Source organism: Oratosquilla oratoria, chromosome 2 (assembly GCF_046742065.1).
Source record: "Oratosquilla oratoria isolate Oo_2021 chromosome 2, ASM4674206v1, whole genome shotgun sequence".
Classification (NCBI taxonomy): domain Eukaryota; kingdom Metazoa; phylum Arthropoda; class Malacostraca; order Stomatopoda; family Squillidae; genus Oratosquilla; species Oratosquilla oratoria.
In genome coordinates, this window is record NC_134778.1 from 29,212,846 (window position 1) to 29,234,675 (window position 21,830).

Genomic DNA, 21,830 nt, shown 5'->3' on the forward strand with positions numbered 1-21,830 from the left:
TACCAACCCTAATCATAAAGTACAAAGATACAAATACAATATGGTGAACCAGTAAAACTGAGAGGTTGAGATATTCCAATCTTAACATTATAACATCTGTGATGTCTTCGATCATAAGCATACGAAGAGACATCTTGGAAGAAGGGGGAGGGGGAATTCCAGAGTAAATAGGAGATACTGAAACTCCATAAGGCACTGTAACTAATTAGTGCTAAACTTGCACAACAGTTGCTGGAGGAAAGGGGGAGGGAAATTATCAAGAAGCAGTTGCTAGAGGCCTTAAGACTTCCAGCGATTCCATAGAGCGAGGGAAAGCAATAGCCGAAGGGGCTGAAAAGAGACGAAAGAAAATGGAAAGCAGGCAGTGTCAGCGATTCCATTGAGCGAAGGAAATTGATAACCAAAAGGGCTGAAAACAGACGAAAGAAGATGGGAAGTAATAGGCAGTGTGTCACAACGCAAAGTTGTGACAGGGAGAGATGTGGAGGTGGAATTGAGGCAGAGAACGGGGAGGGAAAGGTGATTGTCATATAGGATTAATCACTGCTGAGGTGGATGATGAAAGAAAAGAAAAACAATGTAGATAGTAGTAGTATATGAAATGAACTTTAGATGAAGGCTGAGAGTAAGGTGGGTGGATGGGACGAAAGGGGTTTTGGATGTATGTGGAATATCCATTGAGTAGGGAAGAAACTGCGAAATATAGGAGTGAATGGAGGGAGACTGAATGGGTGAGATGATGACTTTAATATTTTATATTTAAGTGGATACGGAGGGGCAGGGGTCGCCATATGATCAAGCGGTGAGAAGAAACCAGTTTGGCTACCAGGCTCTGCTGTGTAAGAACTGTACCTCGCTACATTGCTTTTGACCAGGACAGTGTGACGGGAGACAGGGACGACCCTTCATCCCCGTGGTGCAAACCAGAAAGGGCGGTTAAATGGTTTTTAATTGTGCATAATGTGGGTGTGTGGTTTGATTTAGCCACCTCTCACCTCCCTTATAAGAGAGGAAAGGCCTATGGTATATTTGATATGAATAGCAACAAGTAATAAGGTTTCAATCCATGTTCTAGAATTTCTGAGCGCAAGTTGCTGATATTAGCGGTAAAGCTTAGCTTTGGTAACACTGCTGATTTTGTCGCCGCCAGGGCGTCAGTTCAGGACGTACCTTAACTCTGTGTTTACATCCGAGGGAGTGTTTACAACTGTAGTTGGGTCTGCCTCGACCCTTCAAAACTGCAGTGCAATATCGCCTCTGCCCTTGACAAGGAACTGCAAGGTATTATAGATAGAATAAATATGCTAATGTGTTTTCTAAACTAATTTCAATGTACAGTTACATGTTAAGGGATTTTTGATATTATTTAATCGTGTGAAGGTAGACCAAAATATTGAGTTGTTTTGATAACTCCTGATTTATTAGGAGGGGAATGGTTGTACAGCATTTTGGCAGTAATCACATTTTTACTGGTATTATAAGTGTCGATAAGGGAACTGTGCGAGGAGTGTCATTCATTTGGTCGTGTATACTTCGTACCAAGTTTATATCTTCAGGACAGTTCATTCTTAATTTATTTTATTTTGTTTTCTGACCTCAGTCAAGGACCAGTGTGTCCTTCTCTGATAGGTCTACTGTATGTACTTTTAGTTCTTTTATTTCTATATTTGTCTACATCTTATCATTATTCTTGTAAAATTTGATAGGTGTTTACTTTTTGTCCATAAGTAATAGAGGATGTCAGTTTTACTGTTCTTTGATTTTAGATTGGCTCCTTACTTTCACTGTATGGCAATTACAGAGCCTGGCAGGCAACTTTTGGTAGTGTCATCTTTTTCTTTAACTGTCTAGGTGAATCATGATAAAGTTGGATTTGTAACATTAAGTCAGAAATGGTAAGATTAAGCTAGAAATGTAGAGGAAGAAGTATACATTTGTTATCTTATTTCTTAAGGGTCCTCTGGAAATAAGCCCCTCATTGGGCTTTCTGAGTCCTAGTATATTATTATGTTCTTACTGGTGACTCAGTGTACATTCCTTACATTTGTTGTAAAATGATTGTATACTGAAAATCTAGCTGACTGCTTCAGGCAAGAAAAGCCTGAAATGTGATAAGCCATGTTTTTCAGACAACATCATGCCTGATACCGAAATTGGACCGATGTATTCATTATCATAATTATTATTATTGTTATTATTATTATTATTATTATTATTATTATCATGATAGGCTGAATGACCTAATCTAATCTAATTCGATGTGGTTAAATCTAACCTCACATAATGTAATTGTATCTATACTTGAAATGATTGCCAAAATATTGCTTGGCAATTTTTCTGCCAAAATATAGCCTTTGTGAAAAACTAGTATGTCATCCTGTGGTTACTATATATTGAAAAAAAAGATTCTATAATCATATACAGTGGAACTTTTATATTGTAACTTAATTGATTCTTTGAAGCAGTTTGATTATTGAATTGTTTGAATTTTTGGATAAATTTTCCCCCTAAAAGCTAGATTGTATTAATCCATTTTGAGACTGAAGAAATACAAATTATAAAGCATTTAATTGAAAATATGGCAGCTTTAAAGCAGTGTGATAAGAGTTACATATATAAAATTACACTTGAAAAATGTATAAAGAATGACCATAAATGAAAACTTTACTGAGGAGTTATGATGGTTAAATGGAAGGTAGGGGAGGTGGATGAGACGTGATGTTATTGCTTGTAAGGGGGATCACCTTCCAAATTTTGGGTAATCATTGTTCTCTTTGCTGGGAATTCACAAGACCCTTTTCCTGTGGTAAAGAATTTGTTCAGTGTTGTCTGTTGTTGCCTGTTTTTGAAGTGGTCAGATACATTGAACATAGGGTTCTCTTCATAATAGCAATGCTAGGATACCATTTCTCCACAATGATGTTGTAGCCTAATGAGACAACAATTCCTTAATTTCTCTCGTAAAAATGTTGCCTATTATCCTCCTTTAAAGTAATTTCTTCAGCCAGTTCTTCTTGAGGGTCCTTATGAAGTTGTTGTAGTTCTTCAGTGTTAAGATTATTGTGATCATTCATCAACTCTTCTACAACCTCATCATTCACCTTCAAACCCATAGACCCCCAGAGAAACAATATCAACCTCAGAATCTAGCTCAAACACTTATAAATCTCTGGCTGCCACACAGTCTGGCTACATTTTTTCAAAGCAGAGTTCATTGTCTTCTAAGAAATTTTCCTTGATGCTTTGTCTATACTCCTTAAACAATTGAGGATACTGAAATTATTTATCCCAAAAGTCCCTGGTATCTCCTTCCTAAAAGTCTCATGACACCTCTTTCCCAGATATCTTTGAATTTTTATATACTTCATCTTCTCCCCATGCAGTTGTATACCAGTCTTGTGCCCTCCACTTTTGGATACCACCATCACCTTGTATTCTGATACATTAACTTTCAGTTTTCACCTTTTACAAACCTATTCACTCTATGTCTCCACACTCTGCAAATAGAACATTGTCATCTGCATATACTAGTCTGTTTTGTACCCCAGTTGGATACCTATACATACAAGCTAAATTCTTCTCCATAAAATATATGAAATGATAGTTACACAACTCTATGATAGAGCCCACAACACTACTCATCCATTTTATATTACACAAGCACTACCAGCTAAACATAACAAAAAAACACCCCAAGACCTCACTACTCAAACATGCACAACAATCCACCACCTGTACCACAGTGCATCCATGCAAAAACACATTTACATTGATCATTGAATAAGTTCTTCAAGAGACCACCAAACTCTAAATCTCACCAAATACCCCCCAAAGAAAAATCCCTCTCAAGAGAAGCAAAAACCACAATAGCATGTTTGTGTTCAAGATACCATCCAGATCTAAAACATTACCAACACAGAATAGACCTGGCCACAGAATCAAACTGCCTTTGATACAGTCACCATACAGAACACACTGAACACCACTTCCTACACTGCCCCACACTAATAATCCCTAGACAACAACATTATTCCTATCCTGAATGACCTATGGGCCCACCTGGTGGTTGTAACCAATTACATGAGAGCCATGGGTCTCCCCCCTACAAGAGACCTGGGGTAACAGATTGTTTGATTGACTAAGTTGTTTAGCTTTCACTCTTGCCAATTTTTCTCCAGTCTTTCTTCCCCTACTAACTCTTGTTTCAATTTCTCTCATCATTTGTTCATGTACAAGAGAGATTGATGAGAGGTGTAAATACAAGAATTATAAAGTATTGGGGTGAGATTGGGTAAAAATGAGCAAAAATGAATTATAAATAGTCTAGTGTATGCAAATGAAAATGTTAGTTGTGTAACACTCGGTTGCCTCAACTCTCTCTTGCAGAGACCTATGGCCCTCAGGTGTGTAGCAAAATCTTCCCCTGCCCCAAGGGTATGTTTAAGTTATAATTTTTTCTGTTTGCAGAACTATGGATGAATTTGACACAGGGCAGAATGACAGAATGTCTGTACTTGATAATACTCCACTCCCCCCTGTTTCTGCTGTATCTACACCACTGCCACCAGTATCTACAGTGACTTACTATTCACTCCACCATTCTCGGCCTATTCAGCCCTCAACACAAAATATTATGAATAGCTCCTGGAGACAGAATACAAGGGTAAGCTGAAAATAAACCTTAAGCTGAGAAAGGAATATGAAGGAATATTTATTAAAAATGTTGATTTTTTTTTAAGATATATATCTGTGAATCTAGTGTGAGTTACCTAAAAAGTACATCTGATTTTTCCTTTCTAGACATTGTCAAATCAGGAGCTTCTGGATTCTGCAACTTCAGATCTCAACGAAATAAAAAATGATCGTGAAAACCCTGCAAGGATTTGTTCTGTTGCCTCATTGCCAGTTTCCTCTTCAGCCAACTTCACTTTCTTGAGTCTTGTGGAGGGTCCACATGGGTCACCCACCACTATAGAAACAGAAACAGCAGAAGATGGTCGAGTTAAAGGTCAACAGTTGTTTCCTGACATTGCTTGCATGACAGAATCTCTTGACCCATATAGACCGCCTGCATCTCCTCTTGGGACATATCGTATCTATAGCTCAACTGCTGATCAACTTGGGTCTGAACCGGAATATGTATGTGAGTGATTATTCATTTATTTTTTCTAGTTCAATAGTTTCCTCTATTCAAATTCTGCAGTTCTTGTTAGATAAATTTTTCTGATCCATAGCTCTATTGTACAGGTAATGCCTCCCCCCCCCTCAGTGAAGAGGAGGGATGGCCACTATGTAATGAAGAAGTTGGGGTAAACCAGATTTGGCTGTTGTGCCCTGCTGTGCTGGTGCTGTGTCTGGCTGAATTGCCTCTGACCCAGGTAGTGGGCAGGGGGCAGGGATAGCCCTTTATCCACAAAGAACTAAGAGATTTTTGGAAGGGAAACAAATGGATGTGGGATGGGTTGAGGGTGGGTGAGTGCTTTGGCTGGCTACCGCCTTTGTAATGGAGGTTAAGCCTTTTGGTATATAGATAACATTAGTTAGAACAGAATGATTAAAGCATGTCACCATGTGTGGTTGAATAGAAGGAAGTATCATCAAGGATATTATGAGTGAAAATGAGAATAGGTTGGGAGGTATGGGTTTGTGGAATTGAAATGAGACTGAAATGCTTGATGACAAATTCCAAGCTTTATTCAACAAAATACCAGGCTACCATATCTGTAACAGAGAGACAAACAAAACAAAACAACCACTGACAATCACACAACACATAACAGACAAAACAAAATAAATACAGACAATCATACAAAACAGTATTAACATAACACAAAACAAAACAACATAAAAGAAACACTCAGACACATTAACAGTAGGAAACAATTTGGTATGCAGGACCTAGACTGAAAGTGTCACCATTGTAAATAATGATACACAGCGCTGCCAAATGCAAAAACGATAGTGCTAATCAAAGTTGCCAACAACTAATTATTATCATCACATCCTTCCCTCCTAGAAAATTTCAACATTATCAAAACAAACAAATCATGTTTAATCCCACCTGTAACAATCAGGGGGCTTTGACACCTGAGTCAACCTCCTTAACTCAATGGGCTCAGTGGGTACATGAGAGTCATGGTTACTATGAAGGTGTGCATCTTGGATTTTTGGTGAATCTGGAGTGTCCATATTGTTCTGTGCTTTCTTCTGGTGTACTGGAGTTGTCGGACTCTCAGGACTTTGAGCTAAGTCATGGATAGACACAGAGGACTTATTCCCATCTGGATATTTGATGTTTGCATACATTGGGTTCACATCAACAAGTTCTACCTGATCAGTTAATGGTTCGTATATACTAGACCTAACATGTTGTTGCAGTAATACTTGTCCAGGGGTCAAAAGCCGTGATGGTAATGTATTTCCAAGACTAGAATATCGTTGAAACCTAAAGAAACATTCATGTGGGGTCTCATTTGTTGCAGTACATAAGAGTGATCTTACTGAATGTAAAACCTCAGGAAGTACTACCTCCCAATGTTAATTCTTCAAACCATGAGTCTCAAGTGTTAGACAAATAGCTTTCCAAATAATGCCATTTTATCTCTTGACCTGGCCATTACTCAATGGATGATAAGGTGTAACCCCTTTCTGGGAAAGGTACATCTTCAGTTCTTTGGAAATGAAAGAAGGACCTTGTTCTGAATGAATAAAATTGGGCATTCCACAAAGGCTAAAGATAGATTCAAGATAGTTGATCACTGTTTTTGAATGCATATTTGGACGGAAATGCAAAGGGAAAATGTGAGTGTTCATCAACAACTGTAAGTATGTATTTATTGTTTGTGGTAGAGGGCAAAGGTCCCTTGAAGTCAATACTTAGGCATTCCATCAGATGGATTGCTTTAATGAGGACCCCTTTTTCTGGATGATGGAATTGTGGTTTTTGTTGTGCACAGACTTTACAAGAAGCACACACTCTTTTCACATCATCTGTTGAGAAGGGAAAGTTCTTAGATCGCACAAAATGCAAAAGCCGGGTGACCCCAGGATGGCAAAATCTCTCATGGATGTCAGTGAGATTCGACATTGGGTAAACAGAACAACAATAAGCACAAGTCAAGGTATCCGGCACAACATTCTGTTTCCAAGGACAATACAGTATTGTATAACTGAATGATGCCAGCTCCAACCTCCACTCTTGTATCTTGCTATTCTTTATTTTAGTTCGCTTCCTGTTGTCTAACATAAACATCATGGAGCACTGATCAGTAACCAGCGTAAAATGCCGTCTAGCTAAGAAATGGCTCCATTTGCGAAAATTTTTAATGATGGCTGTAGCCTCTTTTTCTACTGCTGGATAGTACAACTCACTTCCTTGGAGTGTTCTTGACATAAAAGCTACAGGGCAGCCACCCTAGTTTAAGACTGCTGAGACAGTGACTTCTGAAGCATCACACTCCACAACAAAAGGAAGAATCATCCACAGACCGTAGAGAAGCATCTATAAGTTCCTTTTTCAAGGAGTTAAAGGCAGCTAGTACCGATTCACCCAATTGAAAAGTTTTTGTGTTTACCAAAGGTTGAATTTTATCAGAGAAACTAGGGATCCATTTGACATAATATGCAAACAACCCTTGAGCTCTTTGCAGAGACCCCATATTTGTAGGAGGTGGTAATTCTTGAAGGGGATGTAATTTGTCAGGGTCAGGACCATTATTACCAACACAATACCCTAGAACATTGATCGTAGGCAAAGACATAACTGATTTGGATTCATTGAGGGTAAGCTTATGATTCTGAACAACCTCCAAGAACTTCTTAACATTTTCATCATGTTCAACCTGAGTTGATCTAGCTACAGTAATATTACCTAAGTATAGGAAAGTGTCTTTGAGATTCTCATCTTCGACTAGTTTGTCCATAGCTCTTTGAAATACTGCTACACCATTAGTGACACCAAATGGAATCCAACAAAACTGATACAGCTTCCCTGCACCCTCAAAAGTAGTATACTTCCTCTTGCTCTTTTTAATCAGTGGTATGCACTCTTTAAGTCAAATGTGGAAAACACCTTGTATTTTGCAAGATCATGTACCATGTCCTCTATCCTTGGGAGGTGGTATGCATCTAGTTGTGTGTATTGGTTTATGGTTTGGGAGTAGTCAATACAAAGTCTCTTTTTGAGCCTGTCAAGTGAATCTTTTACTGCTACAACCTGTGCTCGCCATGGGGATATGCTTGGCTCAGTGATATCTTCAGATAGGAGATGTGATATCTGGTCCTTTACAAACAACTGGTCATCTGTACTATAGCATCTAGATTTGACTGCAATAGGTTTACACTGTTGAGGCAAGTTCAGAAACAGTGATGACTCTTCAATATCAGCTGTTGCTAATGCACAGACAGATTCTTTACCAGTTATCTTTAAACTTGGCTTATTTCCTCCATACTGAAAAGTTATGCTTTTATGTTGCTTCTGAAAGTCATGACCCAAGATAACATCACAACATAAATCCTTTAAGACCCTTAGCTGAACACATCGATAACTTTGATCAAGATGCACTAAGTCTACTGTAACAAACCCAGGGGAACTAGTATTTAAAGATACTGATGCCATTGAGATTTCCTTGCTTGCAGGAACTACTGCCGGTTTTAATTTCTGTGTTACTTTCTCACTTATGAAGCTATCTGAACTGCAAGAGTCAATTAATGACCATTTACAGTGACATCAGTAACTGCATGTGAAAGATGCTTTGGAAAAGTGGTAGCAATTGTAAGCAGAGTGTACAATGTAGCAGTAGTGCCTTAGCCTTGGATCTACAGACTTTTGCAAAATGACCTGTTTTACCACATTTGTTACATGTAACAGCACGTGCAGGACAACTCACTCTACCTGTAATGTGGAATGCTTGACCACAAAAATAGCATTTCTTCTTAGATAAGTATGCAGCAGCGACAGTTGAATCTCCAGGTGATCTTCTTTCTACCTCCTTTCTCGTTGACTGCTGTTGCTGGTCATCACTGTTCCTGCTCTCCTAGAACTAAAGCAGCAGCATGAGGAACAGGCAGTGGAGATGTATATATGTCAGCATTATGCTGGGTGAGATCTAATGTATGGGCTTGACTGTATGCAGCCTCCAGATTCAATGTTTTATTTTCTAGCAGGTGCTAACAAATGAATGCTGAGGCAATACCATTAATAAATGCATCATGTACCAGCTCCTCCCGTTATTGTTCAGCTGTGACTACCTTGAAGTTACAATCCTTGCTTAGCTTATGTAACTCCATTAGAAATTCATCAAGGGATTCACCTGACTGTTGTTGTTTTGTTGCCAAAACATGCCTAGCAAAAACTTTATTCAGTAACTTTACATAAGTACTTTCTAGTTTAGTAATAGCACTCTCATATCACAGTCTTCAATAAGTTCATACACATTTGGGGACACACAATTCACTATAGCTCTTGATCTGTCTGGTGCGGCCTTTCCACTCTCCTCTATGAAGTTAGTAAACGTCCTGTACCAGTGTTTCCATTCCTTGGCCACCGTAGGTGAGCTGGGATCTGTGTCCAGTCTGGATGGCTTCAGCAGCTTAACCATGATGGGTATTTGTAGAATAAATTGGAATGAAACTGAAACGCTTGATGGCAAATTCCAGGCTTTATTCAACAAAATACCAGGCTACCATATCTAACAGAGAGACAGACAAAACAAAATAACTACCAACAGTCACACAACGTGGCATTAACATGACACATAACAAACATAACGCATAACAGACAAAAACAAAATAAATACAGACAATTATACAAAACAGTATTAACACTACACATAAAACAAAACAAAATAACATAAAAGAAACACTCACACACATTAACAGTAGGAAACAGTTTGGTATGCAGGACCTAGACCGACCGTGTCACCATTTTAAATAATGATACACAGCGTTGGCATATGCTAGTGTATCAGAGTTGATACACTAGTGCTAATCAGAGTTGCCAACAACTAATTATTATCACAAGAATGTGTTGGAAGCATTGTGAATGTAATGATGCTGGGGATTAAACACTAAACGAGCCAGTGGATGGAGTAATGGGAAAGTATGGTTTGCCAGGAAGGAGTAAAAGTAGATGGAATGTGTTGAAAATATGTATTGAAAGATAACAGGTGATAGTGAATAGTGCATTTAAGAAGAAGGTTATACTCAAATCTTATTGCAGATGATATGGTTGCTGCTGCACCAAACAGTACCAACGGTAACAATCTTATCACCACTACATCAGTCATCGCAGGGCATCTGGTCTCCGAGTCTACGAATGAGAATGCAGGGGATGACCTTCATCAATACCTTGTCCATCTCCATCAGCCAGGAAACCATTCACATCTGCAGGACATGTACACCTCTTCCACTTCACCACTCCCTTCCATCAGCCTTAGTCCAATGGGAGCATCATCTAGTGTCATCACAACCAGTCTTGCATCTAATTATGTATGAACATTGTTGTTGCAATAGTAACTGAAATGTTTGCTTTGAATTTCCACAAGTAGTCATACAAATAGTATAATTTTTAGTGTATGTTGGGTTTGAAAGTAGACTGGATGATTTTTAACTTTGTAAATAGTGGTATGATGGAGTAATTAATGATGATAATACATGCATAAACCAATGGCTTTTTCCCGCTAACAAGGGAGGTAGCAAAAAACAAAGGCATAAAATCTACTCCCACTTGTTCCATCCCCACATACTCCACTCCCATTCAGCCCCCTCCTTCCCTCTTATCTTGGCTTCTCCAAGATGACGGGTCATCCCTGCATCTTGCCCACTGCCCTGGGTCAGAAGTAATGTAGTGAGACACAGCACATCCACAGCAAGGCTGTTTCATTTAATTAGTGACCCCCCTCTCTATCCCCTCATACAGAAAAAAAGAAGACAGGGAGACATCCATTTGGGATGCATCAAAATATCATTCACACATACTCCCCCCATCCCCCACCCACTCCCTTCCATGCATAACAGCATCATCCATACACGACCATTCTCCACTCACCTGTATCTTCTGTCTTCTCCCTTCCTCAACAGACATTCCCCTCTTTCCCAAAGCCCCTTTTATCCCATCCATACATCTCATTCTTGGTCGCCCCCTCATGTTCACTCCTTCCTCCTCTGCCCTCCACACCTCTTTTACTAATCTTTCTTCACTCATTCTTTCCATGTGTCCAAACCATCCCAATACTCTTTCATTAACCCTATCTCCCAACTTCCTTTCCACCCCCATTCTCGTTCTCACCTCCTTGTTTCTCACTCTATCTAACCTAGTAACCCCTACCATACTTCTCAGGCATTTCATCTCAAACACATTCAAACTCCTCTCTTCCTCTCTTATTTGCCATGTTTTTGCCTCATACAGTGCTGTTGGCACAATCACTCCTTCATATAATTTCCTCTTAGCATCTATTCCCAAATTGCTATTTCTCATTACACTTTTTAATCCCCCAATGCATTTACTTGCTTCTCTCAATCTTCATTCTATCTCCACCTCCACTCCTCCCTTTCCTGACACATTCACACCCAAGTATCTAAAACTATCCACTTCCTCCAATCTCTCTCCCTTAATACTCACTTCCAGTCTTCTGCCACATTCTCCCCGTATACATCTGATCACTACTTGTACCCACATTTATCTTCAACTTCCATCTTTCGCACACTCTCCCAAACTCTGTCACTAGCTTCCTCAATCCCTCCTCTGATCCTGCTACAAGCACAGTGTCATCAGCAAACAACAACTGGCTAATCTCCCACAGGATTTCATCTGATTAAAATTGCCTGGTCAATATACATTCTAATTTTATCTCCACTCCTTGCTTTCCTGCCACATTTGCACCCAAATACCTAAAGCTATCCACCTCCTCCAATCTCTTTCCCTTAATACTCACTTCCAGTTTACTGACACATTCTCCCTTTGTACATCTCATCATCTTACTTTTACCCACATTTATCTTCAACTTCCCTCTTTCGCACACCTTCCCAAACTCAGTCACTAACTTCCTTAATCCCTCCTCTGCCCCTGCCACAAGTGCAGTGTTGTCAGCAAACAATAGCTGGCTTATCTCCCACTTTTCTCCATTTTCTTTAACCATCTCCAATCCCTGGCCCATTACCCGTGTTTACCTCTCGCACCACTCCATCCATGTATAAATTGAATAGCCCATCTTCCTCTTACTGCTGTCTCCTCTATTATCATCACTCCACCTGCACCTTTTATATTTTCTTCTCTACTTGATTCACCTCCTCTTCCTCTCTTAATTTCCTTCTAAAACATCTTTTTATTACTTTCAATATTTTCTGTCATATTCTTACCCCATTTCACATCTCTCCTTTTTGCCTCCTTTATCTTATGCTTTCTCTTTTCTTTGTACCTCTCATATGATTCTCTCATCCTATTATGTAACCAATCTGTGAATGCTCACTTCTTTTTTTCCACAATCTTCTTTACTTCATGATCCCACGACTCACTACCCAATTTTCTATTTCCTCCAACTTCCTTGTTCCACACAGCAACTTTGCACACCTGGTGAATCCCTCCTTGAATGATCCCCATTCCTCCATTTTTAGTTCCACTCTATCCTTCACTCCCTTCCAGTCTTCTCTCAGCTTCTTCCTATACTCCTCCATTTTCTCATTTATGCAGTTTACTCAAAGCACCTCTCTACCTTCTGTCCTTTTCCTCTTTCTCCATCTATCCTCCACTCTCAACTTACCTTTTACCAAAAAATGATCAGATATTCCCCCACTCTCTCCCCTTGGAGCATGCACATTGAAATCTCTTCCTTCTCTTCTCCTGGTTATCACTATGTAGTCCATTAAAGCCCAATCTACCACCCTTCCATCCACTACCCTCCCCCATGTGTACTTATGCTTGATTTTCTTACTAAATACTGTATTTGCTATCATTAACTCCCTAGCCACCTCTTCACCATCAACTCTCCACTACAATTTTTTCCTGGAACTGCACACTTCCCAACCACCCCATCCATTGGTTCATTTCCTACCCTAGCATTAAGATCTCTCAACACCCACTAAATTGACATTTCTCTCTGAATTGTCTATGCACCCACTTAAATCTTGTTGGAAAAGGATCTGTTTTCCTCATCCAAACAAACAATTTCTTACTTTAGTTAGACTAATTCAAAATGAGAAAGTTCAATCTTACCTTCTTCTAGATATTTAGATGTAATTTATTGAAAAGGAGAAGATTTTTCGAGAGACTGGTTTTAACTTGGCCGAGTATGCACTTACTCTCTTTCGCCTTATTGAGTCCATCCAACTGTTATTTTAAATTGTGATGTAATCCTTTTTTGTTTTTAAAGAGAGGTTTCTCTTTACAGTTGGGAGTAAATGTTCCTCCGAAATTGATTTACAGTAATTTTATATTATTTACTTTTAGTTGACACAAATTCTCAGCGTCTTAATTTCACGGAATCAGAGATTTGAAACCGAAGCTAGCAGCTAGCAGTAAGTAATATCTATATTTTTACTCGATCATTGTTTACTTTTTCACCGACCAGAATTTTCGGTATTTATTTCAAATATTTAAATTTTTCAATAGACTACAAATTATCAGTAGCAATTGATCATTAAAATGATTAATTATTCAGATTTTATCCAATAATTTAAATATACATAATTTATTACTTTAATGAAATTAAACCTCCAGAGTTCAATAAATGAGTTCAATATGACATCACCTTTTATGTAATTTCTAATATACTCCAGACAAGAGATTGCATTTGTAACAAATGCAATGCAACCTTGTGTCCAAATCAATATAGATACAAACATAATAAATCAATAAGATTTAATGCCTCAAATCAATCTTTAATAAAACATTTTATTCTCACCCTTAGATTAAGGGTGCAGTATTTAAACCACTACCTAAACACATGTATCCTCACCCCTGAACCAGGGTGTAGCATTTTACCCAACATCTAATACCCAATTTATAATTTATAAATAATCAAGTTTATTTTTCATAAGTTCACGCTGCTTTAATGCAGCCTTTCTTTTTGGTTTGAGATCTCTATTACTTGCAGATGGAGCTTGAGGATTTGTTTGATTTGAGTTGTTTCCAGTATCTACCTTTGAAGGTTGTGATGGGTTTCACTTTAACAATCCTAACCTTATTGTCATGCCCAATAATTATCTCTAATATTATTCCCATTAACCAAAAGGGTCTGGGTTTATTTGGATGTTTAATCAAAACTACATCTCCTTTCTTTATCTTGTCAGACCATTCTTTCTGGTAAAGATTTTTTGCATGATCCCTTAAACTCAGAAGATAGTCTTCATACCACAATCTTCTAAATTCCTCAAACATCTCATTCTGCTTGCAAAGTGCATTTTCAAGATTTTCCTGATTTTCATCATTAACCCAAATATCAGTTTCATCTTTGAACATCAATGAACCAATGTTGTTAAGTTTGAGGAATGAATTTGGAGTTATAAATTCAAATTCTTCTGAACTGGCTCTATAAGTGAGAGGTCTAGAATTAATGGCATTTTTTATGTTTGAAAGGGCAGTGAGAAACTCAAAATATGTTGATTTAGATCTTCCAATTGCCTTATACAGACAGTTTTTTACTGTTCTGATAAGACGTTCCCATGCTGCCCCAACCCATGCTGAATATACTGGGATTCTTACATGTTTGATTTTGTTTTTTGAGAGTTCATCCAAAAATTCATTCGACTCGAGAGTTTTCTCTAATATGTCTCCCCCTTTCACAAATGATCGGGCATTATCACTGTACAAGTAAGTTGGAATAGTATACTGATTACAAAATCTTTGAAAGGCCAGAATGAAATTCTTAGTTGACATGTCAGGCAACAACTCAAAATGGACAGCCCTGATATTAAGACAAGTGAAAATCAATATAAAATATTTACTCAAAGCATTAGTATTATCTTTTCTCAAAAACACATGACCTGTATAATCAACTCCCACATGATTGAAAGGTCTGATCAGATTCATGTGCTGCTTAGGCATACTGGTTACTTTAGGGTAATTATAGGCAAGTGCATTATACTTCTGGCAAATTTTGCAGTCCTTAATTGAAGCTTTAACAGAAGATCTACCCTTTGGGATCCAGAATCCTTGGGACCTTAGGAAATTTAAGGTAGTACTGACTCCCATGTGTTGTACCTGAGCATGACAAAATCTGGTAAAAAGTACAGTGAAATGGTGATCTTTTCCCAAAAGTACAGGATTGTGCACATTCTAATCAAAATAAAGTGATTTGGAAATCCTTCCTCATGATCTCAGGATGCCCTTTTCATCAAGAAACAAGTTTAAATTCAATACTAAGGAAGGCACTTCTGAATCTTTAAAGTTACTTGACTTGAGTTCCACTTGTTTAAGGAAGCTAATTTCTTTAGCAAAACTGACTGACTGATTTATCATGATCCAGTAATCCAATGCCTTCTCATGAGAGTTTTCACCACTCTTCATACAAATCCACTTGAAGAGATACTCAGTGATTTTCATAACTTTATTATAGTTTGAAAATTGATTAATGTCAAAAATAGGTTTGATTTCAACTTCCTTCCCTTGCATGGTATTGTGAGTATTGATATTTTGATTTATCAGATTAAAACCCACACTCAACAATGGGTATTTAGGCCAGGTATTTAAATCATATTTCATCCAATCTGGTCCCTTGAGCCAAAATTCAAAATAATCGATGAATTTGTTGTAGGTTAAGCCTCTAGTTAAGAGATCAGCAGGATTATTTTCAGTTTTGACATAATTAAAACTAATGGGAATGTTATAATCCCTTTCAAGCTGTTGTAGTTTACTATCCATCTCACCTATTCTATTTTTGACAAACTTAGATTTCAGTTTAGTCTGTCTGGTTATAACCAGTTGAGCACAACTTGTGCATCAACAGCAATATTAATATAGTTGAATCTTATATTGGAATAGGCATTCAAAATAGTGGAGATGCACTTTAAAGCAAGAATCACTCCAAGTAGCTCCAAGACTGGGATACTATGTCCTTTTTCCTTGTTAGCAGGAGCCACTTTTGCTTTAGCAAATAAGAGGGAACTACTTTCCTTACTGGTACCATAAGCAACAAACCCAAAGCAATTTTGTGAGCTGTCCCTAAAAAATATTAAGTCCATACTCTTCATTCTCATTTAATGCCTGCCTATTAAAGGAGACCTGATTAGCTTTCTCAAAGTCTGGTTTGATATTCCACTCATTTATTATGTCCTCAGGCAATTTTTCATCCCATCCTAATTTGTGTTGCCACACCTTCCTCATCAATAACTTTCCTTTGATACTAATGGGTAAGACTAACCCCAGTGGATCGAATAAACTTGAAGTCTCGGATAGCAATTGTCTTTTAGTATTGAGAGCGAAATTCAACAGGCGCAAGCTGCATCTCATCTATATTAGGATTAAATCTGTAACCTAGAATTTTCTGTCTCATTTGAGTGTTCAACCAATTTGCCATCCCTTTCTATCAGTTGTCTCAGTTCAAGTGAATTTGAATTCCAAGATCTTAAAATAAAACCACCAAGAGCCATTCTTTCATAGCAAAGCCGATAAAGGTCAGTCATTTCCTTAAAATTATTACCTGTGAATATTAAATTATCAACATAGAATTGACTGGAAAGAATGTTAGTGCATTTGTCAAGAGGAAATTTACTGGCATGTTTCTTCATTACATAATGTAGAATGAAGGGTGATGATGTAAATCCAAATACTAGAGTTCTATATCTATAAGCAGTCAATTTATCCCTTTCCCAAAGGAAACAAAAACGGTTCTTGTCAAACTCTTGGCTGAGCCTAATTGACAGGAAGGCCTGCTTGATGTCACTCAGCAAGATTATATCATTAGTTCTAAAGCAAAATAACAGTTTAAGCAAGGACTCCATTAGATCAACTCCAGTATATGCAGCCTCATTCAAAGAAGGTAGATTCTTATCAGTTTTTAGTGAACAATTGAAAACTGGTCTAATCTTAGTTGAGACCTGCTCTTCCATCTTAATTACTGGCCTATGTGGAATCCAAGTGTGATTATTCACCTTTTCATCAGAAAAGTCTATTTCAATCTGCTCTATGATTCCATCCTGAAGCTGCTTATCAAAGACCTCTTCATACTTTTCATAAAGATTTAACTTTTTAAGATTTTTTGAGACTCTCCCTAAAACTTTTCTGGCAACCTGAAAATTAGAAGGGAACAGTTCTATTTTTTTTCCGAATGCCAAGGAAGCTTAACCTGGTAATGGCCATCTTTAAACTGAATAGCTTCATTAAATCTAGTAATTTGTTCTTGATCCTCTGAACTATAAATTTCATTCTTACTAATTCCAATAGATTCCAAGCTAAAGAGATATTCTATCCCATTTTCAATATCTGAATCACTTAGAATGTTTTCTAGAGGATTAAAATAAGATTTAATTGGATTAAGTATCAGATTAACTGAGGTGTCATGAACTTTAGAAGACTTCTGACATTGATAATTTTGAACTTCATTACTTGCAGTTTTTTTACTAATTTGAGAAGCCTGTTTCCTAGTCAAGAAATGATTGACATTACCAATAGGAATTACTTTATTTCCAATTACCATGCAGCTCCCTTGCAAGCACGGGGCAAATGAACATTCTGGAAGGAATTGAAGCAAGTCTACTCCTATCAATGCATCCACCTCTATTAATTCATTATCCTGATTTAATCCAAAGGCTTCATCAGCCAATTCAAAACCTTGATCTTTTATATTTTTTAGGGCTTCATTCATACCCGGTACAACAAAACTTATGCTGAGTGAAGGGTCAATAAGAAATGGCATTTGAATTATCTTATTCATTTTAACACCTATTAAGGTTTGCTTAAAGCTCTTAACTTCAGCTCCAATGAATGTTTTTATATTGAAGTCTATCATATTCAATGAGTCTAAATCCGTACACAGCTCTTTAGCAACTCTTGCTGACATGTAGGATCGCTGACTCCCTGTATCAATTAGACATCTGATCTTCTTACTCTGTTTACCACGAATAAATTCCAAAGTTACAGTAGGGGAAATGTAATCATTTTCAGATTTTTGTTGAGATGTTAAACAAAGATGATTACTACTAGTATTAGGCAGTGAGGGGAAGATGGGCAGAATATTTTAGGGAGTTGCTAAATGTGAAGGAGGATAGGGAAGGAAAGATTGCTGCAGTGGGAAGTGCAAAGAAAATGAGAGTGATGAATGAGGAGAAATAAGGAAGGATGAGGTGAAGGCAGTTGTGATGATGAAAGCAGGTAAGGCACCTAGTCTGGATGGATGCCATGCGGAATGTCTGAAAAAGGGAGGTACAGTGATGGTGGAGTGGTTGGTGAGGTTATTTAATATTTGTTGGAGAGAGTGTAGAGTGCCGGAGGACTGGAGTAGTGCCTGTATAGTTCCTCTTTACAAGGGAAAAGGGGACAAGTAGTAGTTTCAGAGGGATTAGCTTGTTGAGTGTAGTTGGGAAGGCTTATGGGAGGATCTTGATTGAGAGGATTAGAAGAGGAACAGAAGGAGTAATTGGTGAGAAACAGTGTGGATTTAGGACAGGTAGAGGTTGTGTAGATCAGATCTTTGTGGTAAGACAGATATGTGAGAAAGCTATAGGAAAGGGGAAGGATGTTTTTTGGGCTTTTATGGATCTGGAAAAGGCTTATGATAGGGTAGACAGGAAGGCACTGTGGGAGGTTATGCAGATATACGGGATAGGAGGAAAGCTTCTGGGAGCTGTCAAGAGTTTTTATGAGAATAGTAGAGCTTGTGTCAGGATTGGGAATGGAGAGAGTGAGTGGTTCGAGGTAAAGGTGGGACTTCGTCAAGGATGCGTTATGTCGCCCTGGCTGTTCAACTTATACATGGATGGGGTGGTGCGAGAGGTAAATGCAAGGGTAGTGGGCAAGGGATTGGAGATGGTTAAAGAAAATGGAGAAAAGTGGGAGGTGAGCCAGCTGTTGTTTGCGGACGACACTGCGCTTGTGGCAGGATCGGAGGAGGGATTGAGGAAGCTGGTGGCAGAGTTTGGGAGAGTATGTGATAGAAGAAAGCTAAAGATAAATGTGGGTAAAAGTAAGGTGATGAGATGTACAAGGGGTGAAATTGGCAGTAGACTGGAAGTGAGCATTAAGGGAGAACGACTGGAGGAAGTGGATAGTTTTAGATACTTGGGTGCAAATGTGGCAGGGAAAGGTGGAGTGAAAGTGGAGGTAGAATGTAGATTGAGAGAAGCGAGTAAATGCCTTGGTGGATTAAAGAGTGTAATGAGGAATAGACATTTGGGAATGGATGCTAAGAGGAGACTGTATGAAGGAGTGATTGTGCCAACAGCACTGTATGGGGCAGAAACATGGAACATAAGAGAAGAAGAGAGAAGGAGTTTGAATGTGTGAGATGAGGTGTCTGAGAAGTATGATAGGGGTTACTAGGCTGGATAGAGTGAGAAATGAGGAGGTGAGGAGGAGAACAGGGGTGGAAAAGGAGCTGGGAGATAGGGTTGATGAAAGAATATTAGGATGGTTTGGACACATGGAAAGAATGAGTGAAGAAAGACTAGTAAAAGAGGTGTGGAGGGAGTGAACATGAGGGGACGTCCTAGGATGAGGTGGATGGATGGGGTGAAGGGTGCTTTGGGGAAGAGGGGAATGTCTGTTGAGGAAGGACGGGAGAGGACAGAAGACAGGGGTGAATGGAGAATGGTTGTATATGGATGATGTTGTGATTGCATGATGTGGATGGGGGGTGAGGTGGTATGTGTGAACAAAACTTGACGCAGCCTGAAGGGATTTCTCCCCGTCCTCTCATTTTATGCAATGGGGGGATGGAGAGAGGGGGTTGCCGATTTAATGAAGCGGCCTTGCTGTGGATGTGCTGTGTCTTGCGACACTGCTTCTGACCCAGGGCAGTGGATAAGGTGCAGGGATGACCCGTCATTCAGGAGGTGCTAAGATAAGAGGGAGGGTGGAGGGGTGTGGAGTGTATTCAGGGATGGAATGGGGGGGGGAATGATTTTATGCCATTTTCATTTTGGCTACCCCCCTTGTAAGGGGGAAAAAGCCTTGGTATATGTATGTATATGTATGTATTAGGCCATTTAAATTCAGGACAAAGGGGTGCTATATGGCCATGAGAATTACAGTGTTTACAGCCATATTTTAATTTATTTTGCTTGCCAAAGCATTCATCTTCTTTATGACCAAATCCAGCACAACGTGCACAGAGACCTAACTCCTGTACTCTCTCTGTCTTATCCTTAAGAGTTGAACATTTTTCACACTGTCCCATAGAGTGACCTGATGCGCTGCACAATTTACAAATAAGGTTTTTAGAGGGAACAACCTTATTTCGACTGGTCTTAAAATTTTGAAGAGAACTTTTATTTTCTTCGAGTGCATTTTTTTAATTTCCTTTGGCCTTAATGATTTTATCAGATTTAGGCAAAGTAGTTTTACAGGTCTTAATTAGAGTCTTAATAATGTCATTATATGACTCAAAGATTTCAGTCAAGGTAGGATAGTTGCTATTATAATTTATTTATGAACCAGTTCCCTTTTTAATCCTGTAGGCAACTTATTAAAGAGAATATGACTCAATAGTAAATTTCCAGGAGAATCTTTCACTGTAAAATCATAACCATAATTAGACTTTAATTAAAAAATGTATGCTCTTATTTCAGTGATGAATGACTTTAATGTAAAAAACTCCTTGTCATATCCTTGAGGAACTGTTGCTCTTAGAATCCTTCTGAAAGTTTCATCCAGTATAAAGGGTACATCCAGAAATTCATCCTTCAATAATTTTAGTGCAGTATCATAATTTTCATTTATGATAGACAAATGGCTAATGATTTTCAAAGCATAACCCCTAAGATAACTATGTAAATAACTAAGCTTCACTGCCTGGGACATACTCTCCTTATTACCTATGACATTATTAAACTGATTGAGGAAAGAAGAAAAGGCAAATTTATCCTTTTCTGTTCCATCAAAAATGCCGCATGATAAGGGAGGTGGTTTAGTATCAAAATGGTCTAGCCTATTGAGTGTTTCAACAAATCTATCAGCATCTATAGAGCTTGCAGAGTGATTATTGGATTTATTCCCTGCCATATTAAAATTTCTTTCCAAAACATTTTTTTATTACTTTCAAAATTTTCTGTCATACTCTTACCCCATTTTACATCTGCTCTCCTCTTTGCCTCCTTTACCTTTTTCTTTACTTCTCTTTTCTCTTCTTTGTACATCTCATATGACTCCTGCGTCCTATTTTGTAACCAATCTGTGTAAGCTCGCTTCTTCTCTTCTACAACCTTCTTCATTTCCTCATCCCACCATTCACTACCCTTTCTTCTATTTCCTCCCATCCTTCTTGTTCCACACACCATCTTTGCACACTTTGTGACTCCCTCCTTGAACCATCCCCATTCCTCCTCCACACCTACCTCTACTCTATCCTTCACTCCCTCCCACTCCTCCTTCAGCTTCTTCTTGTACTCCTTCTCCTTTTCCTCTTCATTTAAAGAGTTCACTCTAAGCACCTCCCTACCTTTTGTCCCTTTCCTCTTTCTCCATCTGTCCTCCACTCTCAACTTACCTTCCACCAGAAAATGATCTGATATTCCCCCACCCTCTCCCCTTAGTACATGTACATCCTTAACTCTTCCTATCATAATCCTATTTACCACTACATAGTCCATTAAAGCTCTATCTACCACCCTTCCCTCCACCCTCTCCCATGTGTACTTATGCCTGACTTTCTTCCGAAACACTGTATTTGCTATCATCAACT

General features: G+C 38.5%; 1 protein-coding gene across 1 annotated transcript in view; it reads left to right on the forward strand.

Moving 5' to 3' along the window:
- The first annotated feature begins 1,147 nt into the window (after positions 1-1,147).
- LOC143037971 (uncharacterized) overlaps positions 1,148-21,830 on the forward strand; it is a 53,065-nt gene continuing 32,382 nt past the window's right edge. The window contains exons 1-4 of the mRNA XM_076206726.1: positions 1,148-1,281; positions 4,468-4,663; positions 4,801-5,143; positions 10,220-10,488. Coding sequence (XP_076062841.1) covers positions 4,472-4,663; positions 4,801-5,143; positions 10,220-10,488 — 804 coding nt within the window. The 5' untranslated portion in view covers positions 1,148-1,281; positions 4,468-4,471. The remainder of the gene's footprint in view (positions 1,282-4,467; positions 4,664-4,800; positions 5,144-10,219; positions 10,489-21,830) is intronic.